A 26,006-nucleotide genomic window follows, 5' to 3' on the forward strand; every position below is an offset into this window, starting at 1 on the left:
CCCCGCCGCCACCAGGCGCACGCACCCACGTACGCTGCTTGGCAACCAGAGGCTCCACCCCCTGCTCCCGCTCGGTGGTGCTTATTGGACCGCAGAACCCCAGCGCTTCGCTCTCGGTTCGTGTTACGGTTGGTTTCCTTTGCTATAGGCGTCATGCAAAACGGCATTCGATTGGGTAGAGTTGGAGAAGGAGGCTGGCCTAAACTGACGAGGGCGGAGCTTCTTGGCTGATATGGCAATGTCGTGAATGAAAGGAAGGAACCCTTAAGTACAGATTTGGGGAGTTTAGGAAAGTGCCTGATATGGGTTATCGAAAGGACCCACGATTTTATATGTATATCAAATGTAAAGATATTCGATCACCTTTAAGCTTCCGTATGCCCGTGGGTAATCCCTCTCTGCAGACTGACAGATTTGATGGCAACCGCTCTTAAGCAGCCTGTTTTACGTCAGGCTCTGGGTTGGACTCCCCTGGCTGAGGGGACCTTTGGACAGCGGAGACCGAGGGAGGTGGTAGCGATGGCGGCTGGACCAAGCGGAGGGCTTGGGCCGGCGTTTGGGCTGAGGTTGCTGTTGGCGACTGTGCTGCAAGCGGTGAGTGGAGATCCCCTCCGCGGCAGCCCCCTAGCGAGTGGGAGGGCTGCGCTGAGGAGGACGGGTCAGATTTGGGAGCCACACTTGCAAAGGGTGGGAGGACTAGGTTTCCTTGGCCACTGCTGCGGCCGGAGTGCGACGTGGCTGTTTCCTCGTTTGATGCTTATCCTTCCTGGCTCGGGGTTCCTAACGGTTCTTTCTCCTGGCTTCAGACTATATCGGGTATTTATCTGCTCTTGCAGAGTTCCTGCTAAAAACACTGTAAATCACACCAGCGGGTAGAAAGGCGATGAATCTTGGAAAGCGATGAAAATTGCTTTTTAACGGGAGGAAATAAAACCGATCTTTATGACAAGGTTCCCAGATCTTAGAGAAAAGCCCGCAAGTCTTTGGGTACAGGGTGTACTTCCTATTTACTTATTTCTCTCAACTGTTAGTGTTCCCTTAATTCATAGACAGCCTTTATCTCCGTTCTCTGACATGCACGTACCTGGAGGATGCACTACAGGGGTGTGTGTGTGCGTGGGTGTGCGTGGTTTTAAACAACGTTGTTGCAATAAGAGCAGCTACTCTACACTAAAGCATAACTTATTTTTTTAAATACATTTTCTAAAATGATAGTCTTCATCTCGTTTAAAAGCGGGTAGTATTACCCAAGGGTTTTTTTTGTGTTGTTTTCTTTTAACTTCATTTTTCTTCAATAGAGCAGATGCGTTCTTAATCTTTGAGGAAAGGCTAGTTTTTACTTATTTTCCTATTCACCACGAACAATTTAATATTGGTTAATTCCTCCTAAAAAGTTTGCAATCCGTGTTTTGCCGTGCGAGTAAAACTTTTTTAGTAGGCGTCGTGCTGCGATCACACATTTCTTTTGTCAGCTTAATTCTTCAGGTATTCTTACGAGCCTGCTGGGTTTTCTCGGTCCTAGACAGTGGTTCTCAACCTTGGCTGCACATTAGAATCACCTGGGAATCTTTTTAAAATCCTGATTTCTGGGCCTCATCCTCCGGAAATTCTATTTCTTTGTTACGAATGTTGTGGCCCCACCCCATAACAAAGAAACAGAACTTCCGGAGGATGAGGCCCAGAAATCAGGATTTTAAAAAGATTCCCAGGTGATTCTAATGTGCAGCCAAGGTTGAGAGCCACTGTCCTAGGAGATTTGGGTTAACTGATTTGTCCAGGGTTTGGGGGAATTAGGGCCAATCAAAGGCCTCAGTAAATACCTCTGCTTTTTTTCTTTTATCTAGGAGTTTGAGGATCCTGCCTGTTTGCTTTTACAACCATAGGTAGAGGGAATTCTTTCCTTTTGTAGTTAGCATTACAGTACTCATTATTCAGATTTTGGTGCCTTAGAAATTACTGGACGGACCCCTCTCTAAACTTTCTACTCAAGACTTTTTTTTTTTTTTGCAAAATGTTAGGTGATTTGAGTTCACCATCATGCAGAAATAAAAAGGAATAACATTCCAAGTTGCCTTCTCTTGATTTTCCTATCTCTGACTGTTTCATTATCTATGGCTGTATAATCATCCCAAAACTTAATGGCTTAAAGTAACGATTTCTCATGATTCTGAGCAGTTCCTTTATTGATTGCCTCTGGCCTCATTTTTGCAGCTGTCTTGTGCTAGTAGGTCAGCTGGACTGAAAGGTCCGAGATGGCTTCATTTTTAGCTTACTGTCAGCTGAGGCCACTTGGTTCTCCTCCATGTCGCCTCTCATCCTCCAGTAGGCCAGACCACTTCTTTTCCTGGTGGTCTCAGGGCAGCACTCCTAAAGAGCAAAAGCTGCAATGCGCCCTAAAGCCTAGCCTTGGAAGTTACTTCACGTCACAATATTTGTCAAAGCAAATCACAAGACCCATCTAGATTTCAAGGGTGGGGAAATAGACTACATCTCTACATGTGAGAAGTGACATAGTCACATTGCAAAGAAGGGTACATACCAGGATAAAAGGAACTTATGCCCATTAAACAATCGACCACAGTGATCTTCCACACAGAATTTAAGCCAGAAACTTGGGTGTAATTCTTCTCTCACTCTCTAATTTTACTTACTAAATTTCTCTCAAATCCATCCACTTATTCTTAATCCCTTATTCAGGCTACCATCATCTCCCTCCTTAGAAATAGCCTTTTGGTTCACCCTTTGAATGAGCAGAATTTAAATGGTTGGCTTTGCCAGCTTCCCAATAGCCTAAACCAGAAATTACTCATTTTAAATTCTTCTTTTGCCCAGCCTTGGGTGCCTCAGTGGTTGAGCATCGACCTATGAACCAGGAGGTAACAGTTCGATTCCCAGTTAGGACACATGCCCAGGTTGTGTGCTCGAACCCCAGTAGGGGGCGTACAGGAGGCAACCGATCCATGATTCTCTCTCATCATGGTTGATTCTCTCTCAGAGCTTTTCCCTTCCTCTCTGAAGTCAATAAAAATATATTTTTAAAAAAATTCTTCTCTCACTCTCTGAATTCAATTAGTCATCAAACCCTTAAAAATCTCCAAGCCAATCCACTTAATCCATTCTCCACTTAGGTACTAGCTAAATTCAAGCCACCATCTCTGCTTGCCTGGACTTACCACACCAGCTTCCTTAACTGGTCTCCCCATCTCTTTCCTCCCTTTTCAATCCAGTCTCCACAATGCATCCAAAGTCATCTTTCTGGAACTTAGCTGTCCTTATTAAAATTCTTCAGTGGCTCTCTGGTGCCTTTTTTTTTTTTTAAGAGAACATTTATTGGGTAAATTAGAGGTATAAAAAGTAATTTCTAGAATAAATGGGCTTAGCAAACAAGTTATAGAGGTAATGGGAGAGAAAGGAAAGGCATTGTTATGCTCCCAGATTGCTTTTAAGATGATCTGTCCTCCTTCACTTTCCTTAACAAGGCCTGTTGACCTGATACTTGTCTATCTAGACTTAATTCCCAGTGTGTTTACCTCTTTTGGGAGAGCAAAAATGTAGAGATGTTCTCCCTGATCAAGCCTAAAGTAAGGTGTTTAAAAAATACAAGACTTAACTTATCATCCATTTCCAGATTTACAAAAGCAGATATATAGTACTCTTTCCGCGATCATCATACTTTATGCTGTATTACACAGACCCCCAATCTTAACTGTACCATATGGCTCTGTGTATGTGTCTGTACTCCACTGTCTCTGCTCCCATGGTAATTAGAATGTAGCCGAAGGGAATACAGGAACTGTTTTATATAGTGCCTTACATGTACTTGTTCATTTAAATCCCTCTGAAGTGTGACTCTCTTCCTAGTTATTTATTCCTTGCAATTAAAGTCATCAGGATATCTGTAGTTTGTGTAGAGCAGTGAGTGTAGAGTGGTAATGAACCCCAACTCCTACAAATACAAAAGGACTCTGAAAATCCAAAGGGAGTCCTGAGCAATCCCCCTTGTTGAACTGTTTTGACTTCCCTAAGATTTATTTCTGTCTCTCCTTTAATGACTAGTGTTTTTAAGAAAAGACAGCAATAAAATCCTTGAAAATGAAAAGGGAGGTGTGTGTGGAGGATTGTTGAAAAACACTTAGAAGTTAGAAAAACTGCATTTCACATTTAGCCTGGGGGGGGTGCAAAAGACCAGGTGGAATAAGTAGTTTTCAGTAATAAAAATGAACCAAATATCTGTAACCTAACCTGACTTTGAATAAAAAGAGAATAAGAATATCTCAGCTCCTTGAGGTTGAGCTAATGAAATGAATAGAGAATTTAGTTCCTACTTTAATTCACACCTCTGAGTCCTTTCACTAGACAAGTTGAGGTTTTATCACTGTCTATGCCTCTGAATAGCTCTAATTTAAAGCAGTCACAGTTATCAGTATTTCAATGAGGTAACAATTGGGAGAATAGAAAGTGACTTAATATGAAAATACATTCTGAGTATGATTAAGCAATAGAAAAGTTAATATTTTAGTATGGCCTAAGGGAGCTATTTCTAGAGTGCCCCAGGACTCAGTGGTATTCAATTCTTCATTCAGCTCATGTATAATTTTCTACATTCAGAAAGGCACTATACTAACAGCAGAATAGATGATACTGTGTGTCATTGATTCTGAAAATTTTAACTTCTTTTCTTCAAAAGTTAACATCTGGATCAGTCTTATTTCAGTGGGTAACACAGTTATAATTGTCAGCATTTTTGCTGTTATTCTTAGTGGTCCATAATAAAAGAGAAACATGGTAATTAGCTGTACCTCCACTACCCTTCCCATTGGCTAATCAGGGCGATATGCAAATTAACTGCCAACCAAGATGGCGGCCGGCAGCCAGGCAGCTTGAAGCGAACAGGAGGCTTGCTTGCTTCAGTGATGGAGGAAGCCAACATTCCCCCCCTGCCGCTGCCGGCCTCTGAGCTTGCAGTTTGAAACATTGTTACAAATATAGAAGCTAAACAAAACCCCAGAAACCTGCTTTCAGCCAGCCGGGATCTCAGAGCTGGAGTTGAAACAGTGTTTCGATTATAGAACCCAAACAAACCAGATAACTGCTTTCAGCAGCCGAGGTCTCAGAGCTGGAGCCAAGCCTAAGAGCTAAAACTGGCCAAGAATAAAAAAGAAAAAAAAGGAGCGGTTGGGAGCTTCAGTCAATCGCCAGCCTGAAAGCAGCCCTCAGCCCCTCACCCAGACTGGCCAGGCACCCCAGTGGGGACCCCCACCCTGAAGGGGGTGTGATCAGCTGGAAACAGCCATCATCCCCTCATCCAGGCTGGCCAGGCACCCCAGTGGGGACCCCCACCCTGAAGGGTGTGTGACCAGCTGCAAACAGCCATCATCCCCTCATCCAGGCTGGCCAGGCACCCCAGTGGGGACCCCCACCCTGAAGGGGGTGTGACCAGCTGCAAACAGCCATCATCCCCTCATCCAGGCTGGCCAGGCACCCCAGTGGGGACCCCCACCCTGAAGGGGGTGTGACCAGCTGCAAACAGCCATCATCCCCTCATCCAGGCTGGCCAGGCACCCCAGTGGGGACCCCCACCCTGAAGGGGGTGTGACCAGCTGCAAACAGCCATCATCCCCTCATCCAGGCTGGCCAGGCACCCCAGTGGGGACCCCCACCCTGAAGGGGGTGTGACCAGCTGCAAACAGCCATCATCCCCTCATCCAGGCTGGCCAGGCACCCCAGTGGGGACCCCCACCCTGAAGGGGGTGTGACCAGCTGCAAACAGCCATCATCCCCTCATCCAGGCTGGCCAGGCACCCCAGTGGGGACCCCCACCCTGAAGGGGGTGTGACCAGCTGCAAACAGCCATCATCCCCTCATCCAGGCTGGCCAGGCACCCCAGTGGGGACCCCCACCCTGAAGGGGGTGTGACCAGCTGCAAACAGCCATCATCCCCTCATCCAGGCTGGCCAGGCACCCCAGTGGGGACCCCCACCCTGAAGGGGGTGTGACCAGCTGCAAACAGCCATCATCCCCTCATCCAGGCTGGCCAGGCACCCCAGTGGGGACCCCCACCCTGAAGGGGGTGTGACCAGCTGCAAACAGCCAGGCGCCGCAATCTCCCCATCGACCCTGCCTTGAGTGTGACAGGGGGTGGTGCCCCAACCCCCCAATCCGCCCTACCCTGAGTGTGACTGAGGGTGGCGTCGCAACCGCCCGGTCCGCCCTGCTCTGTGCATGACAGGGGGCGGAACCCCAACTCCCCAATCAGCCCTGCTCTGAGCCTGACCAGGGGCTGCACCTAGGGATTGGGCCTGCCCTCTGCCACCCAGGAGCAGGCCTAAGCCAGCAGGTCGTTATCTCCCGAGGGGTCCCAGACTGCGAGAGGGCACAGGCCGGGCTGAGGGACCTCCCCCCCCTCCCGAGGGCACAAATTTTTTTGCACCCGGCCTCTAGTAGTAGTTAATAACAGTGGTTAAGGGGTTTGCAGGCAGGCCAGGATTAGAATCTTGATGCTGCCACATATTGTTTGCTGTGTTGTCTTAGACAAATTATTTTAACTGTCCTAAGCCTCTGTTTACTTCTCTATAAAATGGAGATAATACCTTTTTCTTAGGGTATTAAGATTAAATAAAATGATGATGTGAAGTGCTTAATAAATGGTGTAAGAGCTTGATGTTTTTTGTATTCATTTTCATGGGGTTCATTTATTTAGTCTCAAATTTACAATCTTTTTGAAATTATGTGAGAAGCCTATTATTTTTCTTAGAGTAAAGGCCAGTATCAATGTATAATGCATGGAGGAGAGAATGGAGTCTTAGCATGTCAATCCTACTTTGAATTGGGGAAAGTTAAACTGTTAACCATTTGTATGCTATAAGCGTCTATAGACGCAAGCGGCGGACCTTTTTTAATTAAATTCAAAATTTCGTGGCAGTTAACTGGTGAAATGATTAACCCAATCAGTTTGCCCAGTGGTCGGCAAACTCATTGGTCAACAGAGCCAAATATCAACAGTACAACGATTGAAATTTCTTTTGAGAGCCAAATTTTTTAAACTTAAACTATATAGGTAGGTACATTGTTATTAACTTAATTAGGGTACTCCTAAGGCTTAGGAAGAGCCACACTCAAGGAGCTAAAGAGCCGCATGTGGTTCGCGAGCCGCAGTTTGCCGACCACAGTCCTACCCTATCCTTAAAATCTACGTCTTTTTTACAGGTGTGGCTACTTATTTTAAAATTTAATATTTGACCTTAATGTGCACATTTAAATGCTGTTTAGTTTTTGGTAATAAAAAGATGAGTAGGCATAATTTTGAACTCCTCTTCTGTATTTTTAGCATTTAGGGTTTATCTTGAAGTGCTTAAAAATATGTTCTAATGTCCTCAGATTCAAAGCTTGAGTCTGCCAAATCATTGGTAGAAGAACCAGAAAAAAAATTTCACTCATGAAGCTCAAGATACATTGTATCTCCCATACACTTATCCTCTGACCTATGTCTAAACAATGATTAAAACATAAGTAGTGGGGTTTTTTTTACCCTCACTCGTGGATATGTTCTTCATTGATTCTACAGAACGAGGAAGCGGGGGTGGGGTGGGGGGGAATGAATATCAATTGGCTGCCTCCAGGACTCACCCTGACCGGGAATTGAACTCACTACCCTTCGGTGCAGAGAACAATACTTTAATCAACCAATAGTGTTTTGTAGTTATTAAGTATACTTTCACAGTGGAAGGTGGGAATAATGCTAACATTTATTAAGTACCCACTCTGCTTTTTCTCCTTTGCTCGTCAAAACTCTGAGATTCCTATTCAGAAACTCAAAAGTTAGGTTGCTCTGTGCTGGATTTAAATCAAGATGTTGTCAGACTTCAGTACATGTTTTGTATAGTCATGCCACCTGTCAGTAGGTGCTCAATAAATGTAAGAATAAAATCAAGTAGTACGATCGCATGATTATTCATTTGAGGAGTTCATTATAGCTGAAAAGTAGAATGGGATTGGAGAAGTAATTAGAGGTACAGCTGTCAGTGACCATTTAAAAGCCACTGAGACAGGAAAAGATTTGAGAGCTCTATAAGAAACAAAATTATCAAAACTTGTTAACTAATTGGTTGTAAGAATGGTGAAAAGTGTGCAATCTGAAATGACTGACCTGGGCAACTTCCTGGTCAGGGAAAATGGTACCATTTTTACTGAATTACATTGGGTAGGAATAGATTTAAGGAGAAAAGGGTAAGTTTCATTGTTGGATATTTGGGGGGAGGGGGTTGCTTTGGTTTTTTTGTTTGTTTTTTCACTGTTGGAGATTTTGAGTTTGTAGTGCCTTTTGCAACATCTAAATGAGACATCAAGTAGGCTGTTGGTGTTGGAAGCTTGCCATTCAAGAAAAGACTTGGGAGTTTTCAGTAAATCAGTATTTAAAGCCATGCGGGAGAAAAAGTTGCTTATGAAAGTATGTACACCAAAGAGAGAACCAAAAATAGAAATGGCAAACAATAACATTAAGAAATGCATAGAAGAAGAAGGAGGAAGGGGACAAGCCCATGGAAGGGGCAACTGGAGGAGAAGTTTTGAATGCCTTTGTATTACTGATTTGGGGCAAGTTTAGTCGAGTAGTAAAATCAGAAACCAGACTAGAGTAACATTGTAGAAATGGTGGAATGTGGGGAGAACAATTAGAATCTAGGGCTTGAATACACAGAAGAATTACCATTACTGGTAAAATTAAGTCCCTATGTATATGGCAGAGGCTAGAATCTGAAGCACAGGTAGAGGGATTGAGTTTAGACAGATACGAGTATGCCCCATTCACTGAAACATGAAAGAAGAATGGGTGAGGAAAACAGACTAATATTTTTGAAAGCCTGCTCTTGCCAGTCATTCTGATTGATTACATAAGTCATTTCATTTTTTAACTGCAAACTATTTTATGTAGGAAGTACTGCTCTTTGCTTTATCAGTGAGAAAATTAATGCTTAGTGAGGTTGTCTTGTCCATTGTCACACATTTTGTAAGTGGTGGAGCTAGTACCTAAACTCCAAAGTTTTATTTCTGATGTGCTCCTATTCTTTCCCATTCCCCTTTCCACTCTTCCTCTCCTACATGTGAGTGAAGATAATCCTGTAGGATGTAGTCGGGATCAAGAATAGAAGTTAATGTTACTCCATAGACCCATATAAACAGGTATTAAGTTTTTTAATATAATGGAAATTTGTTTTTAAAAACTATTGAATATTTAATAAAAGATATTATATGCAATATACATATCTAAAGAGATAATATATCTTTTAACCCATATTTTAGCTAAATGTGAATGATGACACATTTTTAAGAAAAAAAAGTTATGTGGGGATGAGTAAGGGGGAACAAAGACTCATATAAGGCTATGGAGTAACTTATCTCCAGTGTTTTAGATTTTGACAATCCTGGTTTCTCTCTTTTGGGAAACTTTATAATGTAAATATGGAATTAAGTTTTATTTCTATCTTTTATTTTCAGATGTCTGCCTTTGGGGCAGAGTTTTCATCAGAGGCTTGCAGAGAGTTAGGCTTCTCCAGCAACTTGCTCTGCAGCTCCTGTGATCTTCTTGGACAGTTCAACCTGCTTCAGCTGGATCCTGACTGTAGAGGATGCTGTCAGGAAGAAGCACAATTTGAAAACAAAAAGGTATTGTTTTCTAGTATCTCTCTCCCATTAGATCAGTGGTTCTCAACCTTCTGGCCCTTTAAATACAGTTCCTCATGTTGTGACCCAACCATAAAATTATTTTCGTTGCTACTTCATAACTGTAATGTTGCTACTGTTATGAATCGTAATGTAAATATCTGATATGCAGGATGGTCTTAGGCGACCCCTGTGAAAGGGTCGTTGAACCGCCAAAGGGGTCGCGACCCACAGGTTGAGAACTGCTGCATTAGATGGTTTAGTTAAGATAAGGTAGAATACTAAATCAGCTTGAATATATATAAAGAAGTCTTCGGCTTTCACATTTTGTAGTTTTAGAAACTCAAATGGATTTCTTTCCTGTCCCATTAGATCAAAACCAACAGGAAGGAAATGTATGATTGCATGCCAAGACCCCATGCTATCATGTTGTCCTGCAGAGGGGGAGCAGAATTACTATAGCATGCTTGGATCCTGAAGCTCCCCATTCTTTCCAAAAGATGGCCACATGAAGTCAAAGAAATAATTAATCAGATGCTTTTATTCAAAAATCAGTTTTATAATGAAATTTGGGATGAAAACAAAACACCCATTACCTGGCACAAAATTATAGAAAAATTACAATTTTTAATCTGGTTAACAAATATGATCTGTTAATTTACACACATGTTACTAGTATTGCCAGGCACAACCTCACCTTTAACACCAAGGTTAGGTAGCTCTAACTGTTCAATAAAATCTGCTATGTTTTGACCCACTGTTGAAATTAATAGTTAACTTCCTTAATTTTTTTAATGTTATTGGACATGCATTTATTTAAAATATCCTAAATATTTACAAAAGTAAATCAAGTATCGCTTCTGTTTTTCAAGTGTCAAAGTCAACTACTTCTTCACAGTATATAGGCTTACAATAAGAAGTATGCATACAACCATATACACACATTTTGCATAGGAATATAGGAATGGTTCTAAATATACATGTAAAGAACCTAACACTGAAGTATTATGCCCTACTAGCCACTCCATAGTGCCAGATGTGCCACTATACAGAAATAGATGTAGGTGTACAAGCATTATCTAACATTCAAATTAGTGCTCGTTATCCAAGATGACATCTTCATGAGGGATGCCCAGTTTAATGTTTCTAGGCAAGATAGTAATTCTTAGTCTATGTAAATCATTAGTTCAACAGCCTTATTCATTGAAAATATACAGTGAACTTAAAATATTTTTCAATAAATTAAAAAACTTTAATTGTTAAATCTTTTTTATTACAGTCCTTAGATTTCTTTACATTGTAAAGAACCCTGAAAAGATCATTTATGTTATTCAAATAAAACTGAATTAGTGAGATCTCTGTGTTTGGGGATGCGTGAAAAAAATGGTGGCATCTCTATGTTTCCTTTTCATATTCTTTCACTTATACATAGTGAGGTGTTAACATACATTTAAGGATTAACGGTTTGTAAAGCTTTCAGACAGTAATTGTATCTTCTCATTATTAGGAAGTAAAAGTTTATTTCTAAAACTAAATACAGTTTTATAGTTCTAAAGAAAAATAAGCAGAAAAACTTTTAAAATGTTAGTATTCAACCATAATTTAATACTTGATTTCTCGGTTTTCAACCTGAAATTTCCAGTGTTCCAAAATTGGCTTTCAAGTCTTCTGTGTTTTTCATTTTCTTGTTTCAAATATACCAATAATATAGTTTAATGTTTAGAAGATTTCCATAATATGTTAGTCGTTTTGCCTGAAAATAAAATTTAAACAAGTTTACACGGGACTTAGTTTAGTAGGACCCTTCCCCCTTGTTTTTTTTGTTTTTTGTTGTTGTTGTTGTCGTCGTTTTTTGGGATTTTGATGGGATAAATTGCTGAAGGAATCTGTATGAGTCAACCTCTCATCTTTAAGCTATTATTCTATGGTTTTCCAAGGTCTGTGCACTGTTCAACCAACAGTTATTATTTCCCGAGACACAAAATTTCAAGGATTGAATAACAAGGGGTGCTCTATAATAAACAATTTTTACGACACACACTCCCTTATTATTAAAAGTCAGTTGAGAGGTTCTGCCCTTTGACTGAAATCAGATGTGCCTAAACTATAAACTAAGTGCATAGAAACGTTATTTTTACTTATTGCCCTTTCTCAGTAGTATTTTTAATCTAACACTTGATAACAGATTTCAGAGGTTTAAGAAAGTTTTAGAAAAGAAACTTTTAAAAGTTATTTTTTTTTAACTCTACAGATTGAGAAGAGATTTCTTTTATTTGAATTTTGGAACATGTTGGTCTCATTCACAGAATACCAGTAGAAGTCTAGCCTGCAGATCCCCAAATTATATCATAACTGGTTCTGGCAAATAGCCCAATAGTTCAGGTATTTGCCATAGGGCTTTTTCTTTCTTTTTTCACTTAAAAATCTACTTTATAGATAATACTAAAACATAATAAAAGTATTTTCAATAATTATTATAATTCATTAGATTCGAATAAGTGGACCTAAATATGTAGGGTATGAAATAATTTTAAGAATATAGTCAGGCCAAAGCCGGTTTGGCTCGGTGGATAGAGCATCGGCCTGCGGACTGAAAGGTCCCAGGTTCGATTCCGGTCAAGGGCATGTACCTGGGTTGCGGGCACATCCCCAGTGGGGCACGTGCAGGAGGCAGCTGATCGATGTTTCTAACTCTCTATCTCTCTCCCTTCCTCTCTGTAAAAAATCAATAAAATATATTTAAAAAAAAAAAAAAAAAAAAAATATAGTCAGATCCTCTCCACTTCTCATCCTGTTACCTAGTTGGAGTTAGACTAATGCTAATTGGCCAGCTCTATATAGTAGCATTCCCATTTTCTATGTGTATCATATTCTGCCTTCACATTTACCTGCACTGCAACAAAGCCAGAGAGTACAGAGGTAATATTATCATGTGGATAGTTCAGTGGAAGTTTATCCCTTTCTCTCCTGTTATAAGAGTTTTTGAAGAGTTCCGTTTTCATCTCAGCTTCCTTGCTTACTAGCTTTGTGACTTCTAGCCAGCAAATCATTCCAGAATTTTTAGTTTTGTTATAATAATTACATTATCTCATATTTGAGTGTTTCTTTTACCTTGGTTATGTGTTGAAGTGTTATCTACTTAATCCTCACAATAACTATAATGTAAATACTATTATCTATATATATAAAAGGCTAATATGCAAAGTGTCCCCTCGGGAGTTTGACCGGGAGTTTGATCACTTGCTATGACATGCACTAACCACCAGGGGGGCGCCGCGGAACGAAGGAAGGCCCTGACCAGCAGCCAGAAGGCCCCAATCGGCCCTGATCGTCTGCCAGGCCTAGGGACCCTTCCCGTTCATAAATTTCGTGCACCAGGCCTCTAGTTTGTATATAACAGAAGAGAAAACTAAGGTATAATCTGCCCAAAGTTACCCAACAATTGGGTGCCACATCTTGGCTTTATCTCAGGTTATTTGACTTCAGAGCTCCAAACTTTTAAACCTCTACACTGTTTTGCCTCTCATCTTGAAAATGTTAATAGTAACTGTAAAAAAAATGAATGAGTTAAATGGAAAACACCGGATTAGCTCTCTGAAGGTCAGCATTTATAGTTCATTTTGTTAACATAATTCCTTCACTACTTCTTATTTAAAATTATCAGATACTTTCAGGGGGGAGGGGGGCCAATGGGGGAAAAAGAAAGGGGGAACATCTGTAATACTTTCAACAATAAAAATAAATTTTTTAAAAATAAGTCATGTAACTTTTCTCAGTTCTGGTAAAAGAACCAAAACATTTAGTTACTTTCAGTTTACTTGGAAATTCTGTAGCCAATTTAAGAGTAATTTAGAAGTCAGCTTAAACAGCATTATTCAAGATAGTAGTAAATTTTAAGCTTCAGCCTATCAGAAATAGAATGCTATTAGTGTGTAAAACATAAAAGAATGAAATGAAAGTTAAGCTAACTATGCATGAAATTGTAGCCACTAAAGAAATTTCACAGTTGTTAAAATAGCTGCACTTTTTTGTATTGTCTGTAGTATCAATACATGAACTAATTTCTTCAAAGGAAACTAAATATAAATGTCTTCAACAGATTATTCTAATTACAATATAAAAACATTCTCAAAGAAGCTTTTTTTAATTATCTAAATAATGTTTGGCAACAGTTCAAATTCAGTTTAAAAATCACTAAGGCTCCTGAGTAGCAACAATAGTAAATAATGACACAAATATTTACTTAAGAATAGCCACTAACATTCATTAAGTGCTTATTATATGAAGGTGCTGTTCTAAGCACTTTATATAAATTAATTTATATAATCCTTATAACAACTCTGTAGGGTAAGTACCATTATTATTCCCATTTCATAGTTGAGTCTGAGCACAGAGATCTTACCTAATGTCATACAGCTTATAAGTGGCTATAAATATATGTACTACCATATATTTGTGTAACAAGTTTTAAAGATTGTTTTGTGTAGTTATTTAATTGAACTGAAAATATTATTTAAATATTTTATGTTTTTTAAGTGTGACATTTAATCTGGCTTTTTTTAAAATATATTTTTATTGATTTCAGAAAGGAGGGGAGAAGGAGAGTAAGATAGAAACATCAATGATGAGAGAAAATCATCAATTGGCTGCCTCCTGCACACCCCACACTGGAGATTGAGCCCACAATCCAGGCATGTTCCCTTGACCGGAATTGAACCCAGGACCCTTCAGTTCACAGGCAGATGCTCTATCCACTAAGCCAAACCAGCTAGGGTCATCTGGCTTTAATATGAACAATAAATGTAGTCAATTTTTTTAGGTATTTATAAATTAGGACCAGCTTCTATCCAAGCATATTGAAACATTCTGCCACACTTGCATACTATATTTAAAAAGGACATATGCCCTTAAATTAATTCATTATTTATCCTCGGGTTATTTTACAACTACATTTTCTAGACATGCCTACCTTAGAGTCAAAATAAACTTTCCATTTATACACTAAATATATCTTCTTAGTATAGGCTCTGAGAATGCCAAAATAAGACAATAGTCATGGTCCTTGAAAAGTAGAAGAAATAGGGAAAATGGACTACTAGAATGCAGTTAGCAGCATATTCTCTTAAGCTAAAACCTAATATCCAGTGTTATAAAGGTAACCACTAAAAGAATCAGAAATAAAAGTTGGAAGAATGGAGGAATCAATAAATCTCTTAAAGTTGATATATTGAGAACTATAGATATAACCATGTTAATCATTATGGAAGTGACCAACAAAAGAATTAAAAATAAACTGTTTAAAATTTATTAAGTGGGGGATGGGAGGCAGAGGAAAAATAAGAATTCAGTGAGATGTGTTGTACTGTAAACAAAAAAGATTCATGTGCTATGAAAACACACAGAAGGTCCCTGGCTAGTGTGGCTCAGTTGGTTGGAGCGTCCTCCCTTATACCAGAAAGTGGCGGGTTTGGTTTCAGTTGGGGCACATACCTGGGCTGCTGGTTTTATCCCTGGTCAGTACAGGAGGCAACCCATCAATGTCTCTCTCTCTCTCTCTCTCCCCCTCTCTCCCTCTCTCCCTCTCCTCTCCTCTCTTCCTCCCTCCCTCTTCTTCCTCTCTCCCTCCCCCTTCCTCTCTTTAAAGTCAATTAAAAGAAAACACAGAAGGAAGGATATAACCATTTAACAGGTCAGGGAAATATTACCACCTGTTTATATAGAAGTTGATGCCTATGATAAGTTAGATTACAGTGGTTCTCAACCTTCCAAATGCCGAGACCCTTTAATACAGTTCCTCATGTTGTGGTGACCCCCAACCATAACATTATTTTCGTTGCTACTTCATAACTGTAATTTTGCTACTGTTATGAATCGTAATGTAAATATCTGGTATGCAGTATGTATTTAGACGACCCCTGTGAAAGGGTTGTTCGACCCCCAAAGGGGTCTCGACCCACACGTTGAGAACCGCTGAGTTAGGAAAATAACAGGGGAAAGATCATAAGCTCTTCTCTGGCAGAAGGAAAAGTTGATGAAAAGGCAGTCATGAGAAAGATGACTATCTAAGATAAATCAGATAGCTTGATTATGATGAAAGATGGTGACTATTAAGTAGGGCTTATGTACCTTGCTCAATAAATTTGAACTCTATCCTATAGGCAGGGGAGAAAATTAAAGAATTTTAAAAACAATGGACTGGCATCAGATTCAGAATTTAATAACTTTAGTTGTTGGTGTAAACCATAGTTGATAGGGCAGAGGGGAATACTGTTGCTGGAAAACTAACATATAGCAGGATATAGGGGCTTAAGCCAATATATTGGTAGTAAAGATAGAGAAGGGACAGTTCTAAAAAAGATTTAAGCAAAAAATAAAACTTAAAGGATTTATTTACTTAACTGGATTGGAGGGGGAAGGGATGAGTGAGAATGCTTCCCAGTGTTCTTACTTGAGAAACCTATCACCCCAACATAAGAAAGCTATAATGGACTTCAACTAATTACAAGGTAGCCCCTTAAGGCAGTGATGGATGGGAGAGGGGACAGCAACAGAGGGTAACATTTTTTTTTTAATTCTTTATTGTTTAAAGTATTACATGTTTCCTTTTTCCCCCATTGATGTTTCCCTGGCCACCCCCACGCCCCAGCACATTCCCTCACCCCACTACTGTCTGTGTCCATTGGTTATGCTCATATGCATGCAAACAATTCCTTTGGTTGATCTCTTACCCTCTCACCCCACCTTTTCCCTCATAGTCTAAACTTTTTTTTTTAATGTATTTTTATTGATTTCAGAGACGAAGGGAGAGGACGAGAGAGATAGAAACATCAATGATGAGAGAGAATCATTGATTGGCTGCCTCCTGCATGCCACCCTACTGGGGATCGAGCCCTCAATCTGGGCATCTATCTGGAAATCTAACCGTGACCTCAACCACTGAACCACACTGGCCAGGCCAGAGGGTAACTTTTAATAAAGCATACTTCTTAGCAACAAACTGCCTTTGCAGTTTACTTTTTAAAGAAATGTGTTAAACGTTTTAATTTAGAAGGCCATGAATTCTAAAATTGATAGTATACTTGTCAAACAGTAGGTAAAAAATAAAAATGTGTGTAATGGCCTAGTCTTTTGTTTAAATTTTATATTGCTGCTCTTAAGTTTTAAATAATACTGTTAAAGGTTTTGGATTTTTATGTTCTTTTTTGTTTAATCCTCTCCTGAGGACATGTTCATTGATTCTGAGAGAGAGAGAGAGAGAGAGAGAGAGAGAGAGAGAAACATCCGTGTGAGAAACATTAGTCAGTTGCCTCCCCCGTGCACCCTGACTGGGCCTGGGGATCAAACCCAAAACCCAGGCATGTGCCCTGGCAGGGAATCAAACCCTTGACTTTTCAGTGTACAAGACAACATTCCAACCAAATGAGCCACACTGGCCAGGGCTGTATCTATTCTTAAACTTAGAATATCTTAAGTAATTATTATCTGTAAAAATGATCATAATTGCCTCTTTTTATGACAAATTTTTCTCCCTTTTTTTTTTTTTTTTTTTTTTTTTTTTGTTAACCGTTTAGTCAGAGTCTCTAGTCCCCAGTGACCTTTTCCTCTTTTTATTGTTTCCTTGTGGATGATGTAGACAGTGTTTTGTCTAAGTGGTTGGGAATAATCAGTGTTGGGAACATTTTTAATTTTTTTTTTAAGAGAGAGAATGACAGAGAGAGAAACATCAATTTGTTGTTCCATTTATTTTGTGAATTCATTGGTTGCTTCTCATATGTGCCCTGACCAGGGGTCAAATCTGCAACATTGGTGTATCAGGACAACGAATGCTCTAACCAAATGAGCTACCTACCCATAAGGGTCAATTTTTTCAGTAATGGAGTGGTGATAGTAACACTAACACAAATGTGTTCTCTTTTGAAAAGCAGCTTTTGCTACCATATATAGAACCTTCATGTTCCGTTGATGAGGCTGTTGAAAGTTGGATGTTGAACCATATTTTGTCTGGATCTCTGTTTTTCAAATTAACAGGAAATAGGTTGTATATTTTTAAAAAACACTTAGGAGCAAAAAAAAAAACATTGAATTTTTATGATTGAATACTCCATACTAAATAGTATGCCATTTTCTAAAATATTTTTACTTATTATGAAGAGGCCTGGTGGTTTTATTAAAAACTATTTACTATGGCCCTGACTGGTTTGGCTCAGTGTATAGAGCGTCGGCTTGCGGACTGAAAGGTCCCAGGTTCGATTCCAGTCAAAGGCATGTACCTTGGTTGCGGGCACATCCCCAGTGGGGGGTGTGCAAGAGGCAGCTGATCGATGTTTCTCTCTCATCGATGTTTCTGTCTATCCCTCTCCCTTCCTCTCTGTAAAAAAAAATCAATAAAATATATTTTTTAAAAAAGAAAACATCAGTTTAAAAAACAAACAAACTATTTACTATGATATTTAAGCTTAGACTCATTTTTACCAAATTTTTGGATAATTTGACCTAGTGATGTTGTGTCAAGTTATTTCCTTTCATTGTATATTTCCTAAGCATCTATAGAATTGAATGCATTGTTCCCAAGTGATAAAGTGGATTATTCATACTTGCAGCTTAAGTATGTATGAAGGTATGTCTTTATCTGTGGGTGGTTTTGTTTCTAGATGAAAATCTAATCAAACATGCTCAACTCTACTGATGAAATTGTTTTAGGTGCATGTACAAATTCTATTCCATTTCATAGAATTGAAAGAAACCTTATTCTTTTATTTCTCAGATTTTAGAGTTTGAATGTTCCAATTTAGAATGGAGTAATGTCAAAGAAAGATTTTTTTCTAATTTTATTTTATTTTTGTACATTTTCATTGAGCTTTCTTAGTGGAACAGTGATTGTATGTTTATGGAACAATTCCCCCAGTGTATTCTTACCTTGTTTAGAGCCTAATTTGAGTTAGGTAAATGTTACCTTGATTATTTTGTATAGCTTTCTCTATCTTAAGGCAGAAACTAAAGATACAAAAAGGAATAGCATTTTAATAGTGTAATAGAATAAGTTTTCAATGTAAGGAACTTCCTTAGGTATCTATAATAATAAAAGCATAATATGCAAATCAAACAGCAGAACAACTGTCAGGACGACCATGCTATGACACACTGGCGCCAGGCCAGCCAAGGCGGTGCGATGCAATTGGTCAGGGGACCCCACCATCGCCCCGCAGAGGGAGGCCCAGGCCACCGGCCAGCAGGGCAATCGATCGAGGAGGAAGGGTGGGGGGTGGCAGCAGACACCAGCAGCGCCAGGCCAAGGAAGCCCAGGTGCCAGCAGCCAGAGGGAAGCCCGGGTCCTGGGTGCCAGAGGGAAGCCTGGGTGCCAGTAGCCGGAGAGAAGCTGTTGCCAGCAGCCGGAGGAAGGAAGGCCTACCCTTGAACGAATTTCGTGCATTGGGCCTCTAGTAGTGATACATTGCTTTATTTTGTTTTTTGAGTTGAATAGATTTTTTTTTTTTTTTTTGAGAGAGAGAGCAGTAGACAGCACCTAAAAATGAATCTCAGGGGTATAATATAGAATTCTACTTTCCAACTTGGTTTGCTAAAAGGTAAAACTTAAATATATTTGCCAAATCCTCAATATTCATTCATTATTCCTATGTAAGAATGTCCTTAGAGTATTTATGGAAGTGTCAACAGATACACCATTTGCCTTATATATCTGCTGCTTCAGTGCCTTAAAGTGAAATCTTGACAAAAGCTTGCTGTTAGATCACAAAAGAATTATTACCCTAATCATTTGTCCATGTGTAATTATAGCATATTGTTTCTAGCACTCCAGGCATTTTTTAAAATATCAGAAAATATGGAATGATTTGATGATGAATAATGAATTAAAACTTAAAACATCATAAAAAAAACAACAACAACAACTTAAAACATCAGTAGATCACTAACCATGTGGCTTTGGTGAAAACATTTTCCCTGAAAATTAACTGGCCAAATTTTGCTAAAAATCTGCATGTTTGAAAGGAGTAATATTGATTTTGAGAAATTACACTGAATAAAATTAATGTTTGAAGGGTGGCTCACTTATATATTTGAGTGTAACATAATTGTCTTTCATTTAAGTCTAACTTTATACTCAGCTTTTATCATGTTAGAGTTATATTTCCTTATTTTTAAATTCCTACATTTTATTCAAGGGCAAGCCTTCAGTAGACCTATAAAATAGTTACTCCTCAGATCTGAATTCTATTCAGCAGTTAAAATTTTCCTTTTGTTTCACCTACTAGAGCATTTTCTTCATATTGCAACTTAATATTCCAACTGTTTGCAGTTTTTTCTAATCATCCTATTGAGTTTCAGTAATACTAAAGTTTTGCCTTTAAATAAAAGAGGATTTCGAAAATAAGAATGGCCACAAGCAATACTTCATAAAGGAAAACAGAATAGTGCAACATTTGTCTTGCTTAGTCAATCCTTACCTGATTTACCTTTTAGAATTTGTTTAGTTTGTTGAGCAAAAGCCTACTGTTTGATTGTTTTGTAATTTTTGCCTCATTAATAGTTGGCTATAGTTCAAGGCAATGATTCTACTCTCATCCCTGGCTGCCCATTGCAATCACTTGGGTAGTTTTTAAAGTAGTAACAAGAATTAAAATACTGATGCCTGGATCTCACCAACAAATATACTAACTTAATTGGACTGGGGTAGGTTCCAGGGATCAGTAATTTTCAAAATCTTTCCAACTAATTCAAGTGTACAGTCAAGGTTGAAAACACTGCTCTAACATAATTTGAATTTGAAAGCTTGAGAAATTTTTGGAGTGGCCATTCTGATTACAGAAGAATAATGAATGATATCCCTGAATAGTCCCAGAACAGAAAAAACTATTAACTATGAAAATGGTTAAGCTTAACCATCAGTATCAAAGTATTATAATAGCTGTTGTTACTTATTGAGCATCTAAAAAATCCAGGATTTTTGCTTTTTTATTAACTCCTTATAGCCACTCCAGCAGATAGTGAATATATTTTGTTCAAACAGTAAACTGAAGCTCAGAGAAAGTGACTCATCCAAGGGGACATGCTTGTAAATGGTGGAGCCAGAATTGGACTATATACACATTTGATTTTATAACTTGAGATCTTTTCACTGTACTGATAAAAGATAAACCTGGGGCATATTAAAATTTGTAATAGTTTGAGTAGAAATCAACTCAAATCCAGCAGCATCAGATAGAAATGGTTAGAAGCATCCCACCAACAGAAGTTAGGGGCAAGACTTTTATTATAGAGAAAATGCAGAAGCAAAGCAAGGAAATTATTTGATTGACTATAGTTTAAGCAGTTGCCTTATTTGGGAAAGACTAGTTGATGTATCTGATTGTCTTAGGTTTTGATTTCTTAATTTCGAAGCATTTTACAGGCTTAGGTTTTGGTTTGCTTACATAGGCTGCTAATGCCTTAGAATCAACCCAGTCTAATGGCCTCCTTGTTTAATGTAACAGTACCATGCTACATGAAAATTTTGATATTTAGTTTAACTTAGTTTATTTCAAGATTTTCTTACTGTCATGTTTCTTTAGAGTCACGGATATCATCACCAATACAAATATATTAAACTAGAGGCCCGGTGCATGAAATTTGTGCACGGGAGGCAGGGGTCCCCTCAGCCCAGCCTGCACCCTCTCCAATCTGAGACCCCTTGGGGGTTGTCTGGCAGTCGGACATCCCTCTCACACTCCTGGACCGCTGGCTCCTAATCGCTCACCTGCCTGCCTGCCTGCCTGCCTGGTAGCCTCTTACTGTCCTCCTCCCCCACCCTCCCGCCAGCCTGATTGCCCCTCACTGCCTCTGTGTGCCAGCCTGATCGTCCCTAACTGCCCCCCCACCGGCCTGGTCGCTCCTAACTGCCCCCCGCTGCCAGCCTGGTTGCCCCCAACTGCTCCCCTCTGCTGGCCTGGTCGACCCTAACTGCCCCCCCTGCTGACCTGGTCACCCCCAACTGCCCCCCCTGCCAGCCTGGTCGCCCCTCGTGGCACCCCCAGCCAGCCTGGTTGCCCCACGCAGCCTGCTTGTTCAGTCGTTTGGTCGTCCCTCACTAACCCCCCTGCCGGCCTGGTCATAGGGAGCCATCTTGTGAGGGTGTGAGGGTTACTTTGCATATTACCTCTTTATTATATAGGACTAGAGGCCCAGTGCACGAATTCATGCACCTGTGGGATCGGGCCAAAACCGGCTCTCTGACATCCCCCGAGGGGTCCTGGATTGCGAGAGGGCACAGGCCAGGCCGAGGGACCCCACTGGTGCACGATTGTGGCTGAGAGAGATGCGGGAGGTTGGCCAGCCGGGGAGGGACCACAGGAGGGCTCCAGGGCATGTCCAGCCCATCTCGCTCAGTCCCAATCAGCCAGACCCCAGCAGCAAGCTAACCTACCTGTCAGAAAGTCTGCCCCCTGGTGGTCAGTGCATGTCATAGCAACTGGTCAACCAGTCAATTGCCTGCCCCCTGGTGGTCAGTGCACATCATAGCGAGCGGTTGAGCAGCCTTAGCATATCATTAGCATATTACGCTTTGATTGGTTGAACGGCCGACTGGTCGTTAGATGCTTAGTGTTGGAAAGTAGTAGAATATTTCTGACTTGGACCAGTTATATAGATTTGTGTTGGCGGTGTGATGGCAACAGTAAAAATTAATTCAGAAAATGTACATAATTCACAAGTGTTCCCTTTGTTTAGTGTTGTGAATTAACTTATTTTGGAATCTAGCAATATGAGAAATAGCATAGGCCATTTTTTTGTCTTGCTGTTAATCTGAACTGTTTTGTAGCAGCACTGTTAGACTTTACTTACAGCAAAGTTACCACCACAAAATAAAGATTTTCTTGGTTTTTTCCTGTACATGAAAACTTCATTATAAGCTCTTACTGGAGGAGGAGTTATTATATTCCATTAGTAATTTATGAGGAAAGTCTTTCTACAATGAAAATATATGAAATGTACAGAACCTAAAATTGATAATACATACAAATAAATCTTTATTGTACTTAAAGTATATTTAAATTGGGGAAAAATTAGCTAACCACAAAGCTGAAAATTAGTTTAAGAATAATAAAAATCACTTATTTTTAAATGAGTGGAAATTAATACATATAAAAATCCTGTTACAAATTAGATAAATGAATCATAGAGCTGAAATAGTTAGATATTTCTACTTACAACCTAGAGGATTCTATTAGTTCAGGAAAACCTAGCAATTGCAAGTAATATGGAAATAGATATAGACTCCAAAAGGAAAAATTGTGACTTGGGTATCATTTTTGTATTTTTCTAAAGGTGTCTGTGTAGTTTCATTTAAATTATTTGGCTAGTACTATAGAGCCCAATGAACTAATAACCTATAGTGCCTAGGGTTAGATTTTCTATACAAATAAGGCTTCTCTAATGCATATATAAAAGAGGCCCACCAACTTGCTATAAAAAATATAAGCTTTCTATATAAGAGTTTTATAACTTGCTTTGATTTATCTTCTGTTGGTATTTTTGCATAAATGTTTGAAGGTAAGCATTTTTATATCCCAGTGATGTTACTTAAAAAGGTAAAAATGAGCTGTGGCTGGTATGGCTCAGTTAGTTGGGTGTTGTCCCATGCACTGGAAGGTCTCAGGTTTAGTTCCCAGTCAGGGCACATTCCTAGGTTTTGGGTTCAATCCCCAGTCGGGACATGTATGAGAGGCAACCAGTCGATGTATCTCTCTCATATCGATGTTTTTCTCTCCCCCTCCCAGCCTCCCTCTACCTCTCTAAAGTTTTTTTTTTTTCTTTTCAAAACAGGTAAAAATGATAAGGGTGAAAGTCAAGGAATTGAAAGTTTTAACCTTTTATACTCCTTTCATACTTTATGCCCTTGAGAATTCCTATTATACATAGCTTGTGTTTTCTTTTGTGTGAATTTGTGTGATGTCAAAGATGCCTATGAGTACTGTATAGGGCATTGAAAATTTACCATAATTTGTAGTTAATTTATTTATTCATTCTGAAAAACTAATGTTTTCCTATGAACACTACAAATTCATAAGTAAAATGCCAACTTAGCATCACAAATTAAATTTTTTAGTACTTGACTTGAATAATGTTATGCAGCTTTGAGTTACATTTTCTTTTTGTTTATCCTAGACTGTAACTAAGCACAGTCTACAAAGTGTGTCAAAGGAACTTGAAATATTTTGAAAGTTACATGATGAAAAAAGAAATGTTTAATTCTGTTATATGAATAATTCCATTCAGCACACATACATTGAGCAGCTTTGTGTCCAGGTCTGGGGGAATTATGATAAATAAGACATTTCCTGTCCACAGTGAAGTAATAGACTATTTATAGTTCATTATGATGAGAACAAGAACTATGTGAAAAGTCCCCAATTGAGATAGAAGACCAATGATAATTTTCCAGAAGATCACATCTGAGCTGCTATTCATTAGAGATTGTATGTCTAGTATTTGTAATTAATCAGTTGGTATTTTATGACTCAGAGAAGTGCTTTCCATGAATGGGTTACAGGTATGCTAGGATATTGAGTCCTTCAGTCCGTAGACAACCAAATGGGGAGGAACTAAGTGAGCAGAAACCCCAGCTATAACAGCCTCCTCCTTTTATCCCAATCTCCATAAGGTTGTTGCCATTTTCCCGTGTGATGATATGAAGAATATTGGGAAATAGTGGTGTAGAGAAATGCTGTTATATAAGGTAATGGAATCTCCACTAGAAATTACAAGAGGTCACAAACTTGCAAATAAAAGATAAATCTAATAACCAAATTTTAAAATGGCTTATTTTTTAATTTTCCTAAATTAATTCTGATAAAATACTAGGACACACAACAAAATTCACCATTTTTAAGTGTACAATTCAGTGACATTAAGTACATTCACATTGTTGTGCAATATCTTCACCATCTATCAACAGGACTTTTTCATCTTCGAAAACTGAAACTCTATACTCATCAAACAGTAACCCCCTCCACTTTGTTCTTTCCTCCCCCAGTCCCTGGCAACCACTATTCTACTTTCTTTCTCTAAATTTGACTAAGTACCTCATAGAAGTGGAATCACCCATATAGTATGTGGTATCTCATTGTGATTTTGATCTGCATTTCTCTAATGATTAGTGATTAGTTGAACATCTTCTTATGAACTTTTTGGGAATATGGCCTGACATTTTTAAAGATATTTGTGGGCGGGGAGTCTTGTCTAATCGAGATTCACCAAATCTTACTCAAAAGCAACTTATTTTATAGAATTCGGTCAGCCTAATCTTAAATTTTTGCTGCTATAAAGAATCTTAGAGATCCTCAGAGTTTTTAATCTGAGATCCATCAGTGATTCCAGAGAGTCCATGAATTTAAAACATAATTTAATCAGATTCTCAAAAGTATTTTAGACCCTTAAAAATCTTTTTTTAAAAAAAAATTTTTAATATATTTCCTTATTGATTTCAGAGAGGAAGGAAGAGGGAGAGAGAGATAGAAACATCAATGATGAGAGAGAATCATTGATCGGCTGCCCCCTGCATGCCCCCTACTGGGAATCGAGCCCGCAACCCAGGCATGTGCCCTTGGCCAGAATCGAACCTGGGACCCTCTAGTCTGCAGGCCGACGCTCTATCCACTGAGCCAAACCGGCTAGACCCTTAAAAATCTTAAGAACCACTGATATAGCCCAGAAACACCAAAATGTGGAAAAGCCACTATATTTCTGGTAGGTAGAATTAGCATAATTTTTAAATTTCTACTCTGCTTTTCTATATTTTTCAAAGTACCAAAAATAACCATGCAAAGTTTACATGATTCATGCTATTTTAGAATTTAAAAGGTAAAATCCATCTTTAGCTCGTGAGTGTACAATTAAAAAAAAAAAGTCTAAAATGCTAAGAAAACATAAAATGATTATAGCGTTTTCTTTGTTTTTATTGTCTAAAGCAGTGGTCAGCAAACTCATTAGTCAACAGAGCCAAATATCAACAGTACGATTGAAATTTCTTTTGAGAGCCAAATTTTTAAACTTAAACTATATACGTAGGTACATTGTTATTAACTTAATTAGGGTACTCCTAAGCTGGCCTTTGCTAAAAACGTCCTCAATCTGAGGGGTCAGCCTCAGCGAACATATCCTCACTTCTTCAAAATAGACTCACCCAGGCCGAAAACCGACTTCTGCGCATGGGCCACGAAGTTTCAATCGCACTGTACGGGCGCGCCCGCACATGGTATTTTGTGGTAGAGCCACACTCAGGGGGCCAAAGAGCCACATGTGGCTCTCGAGCCATGGTTTGCCGACCACTGGTCTAAAGTTTTACATGTCTCCTTTTT

General features: G+C 39.2%; 1 protein-coding gene across 1 annotated transcript in view; it reads left to right on the top strand.

Annotated features, from left to right (window-relative positions):
- The first annotated feature begins 254 nt into the window (after positions 1-254).
- The window catches only part of LOC102249412 (15 kDa selenoprotein), a 43,074-nt gene continuing 17,322 nt past the window's right edge, over positions 255-26,006 (top strand). The window contains exons 1-2 of the mRNA XM_005885319.2: positions 255-594; positions 9,493-9,660. Of these exons, the coding sequence (XP_005885381.2) occupies positions 418-594; positions 9,493-9,660 (345 nt within the window). The 5' untranslated portion in view covers positions 255-417. The remainder of the gene's footprint in view (positions 595-9,492; positions 9,661-26,006) is intronic.

This window comes from Myotis brandtii, unplaced genomic scaffold (assembly GCF_000412655.1).
Source record: "Myotis brandtii unplaced genomic scaffold, ASM41265v1 scaffold90, whole genome shotgun sequence".
NCBI classification, from domain to species: domain Eukaryota; kingdom Metazoa; phylum Chordata; class Mammalia; order Chiroptera; family Vespertilionidae; genus Myotis; species Myotis brandtii.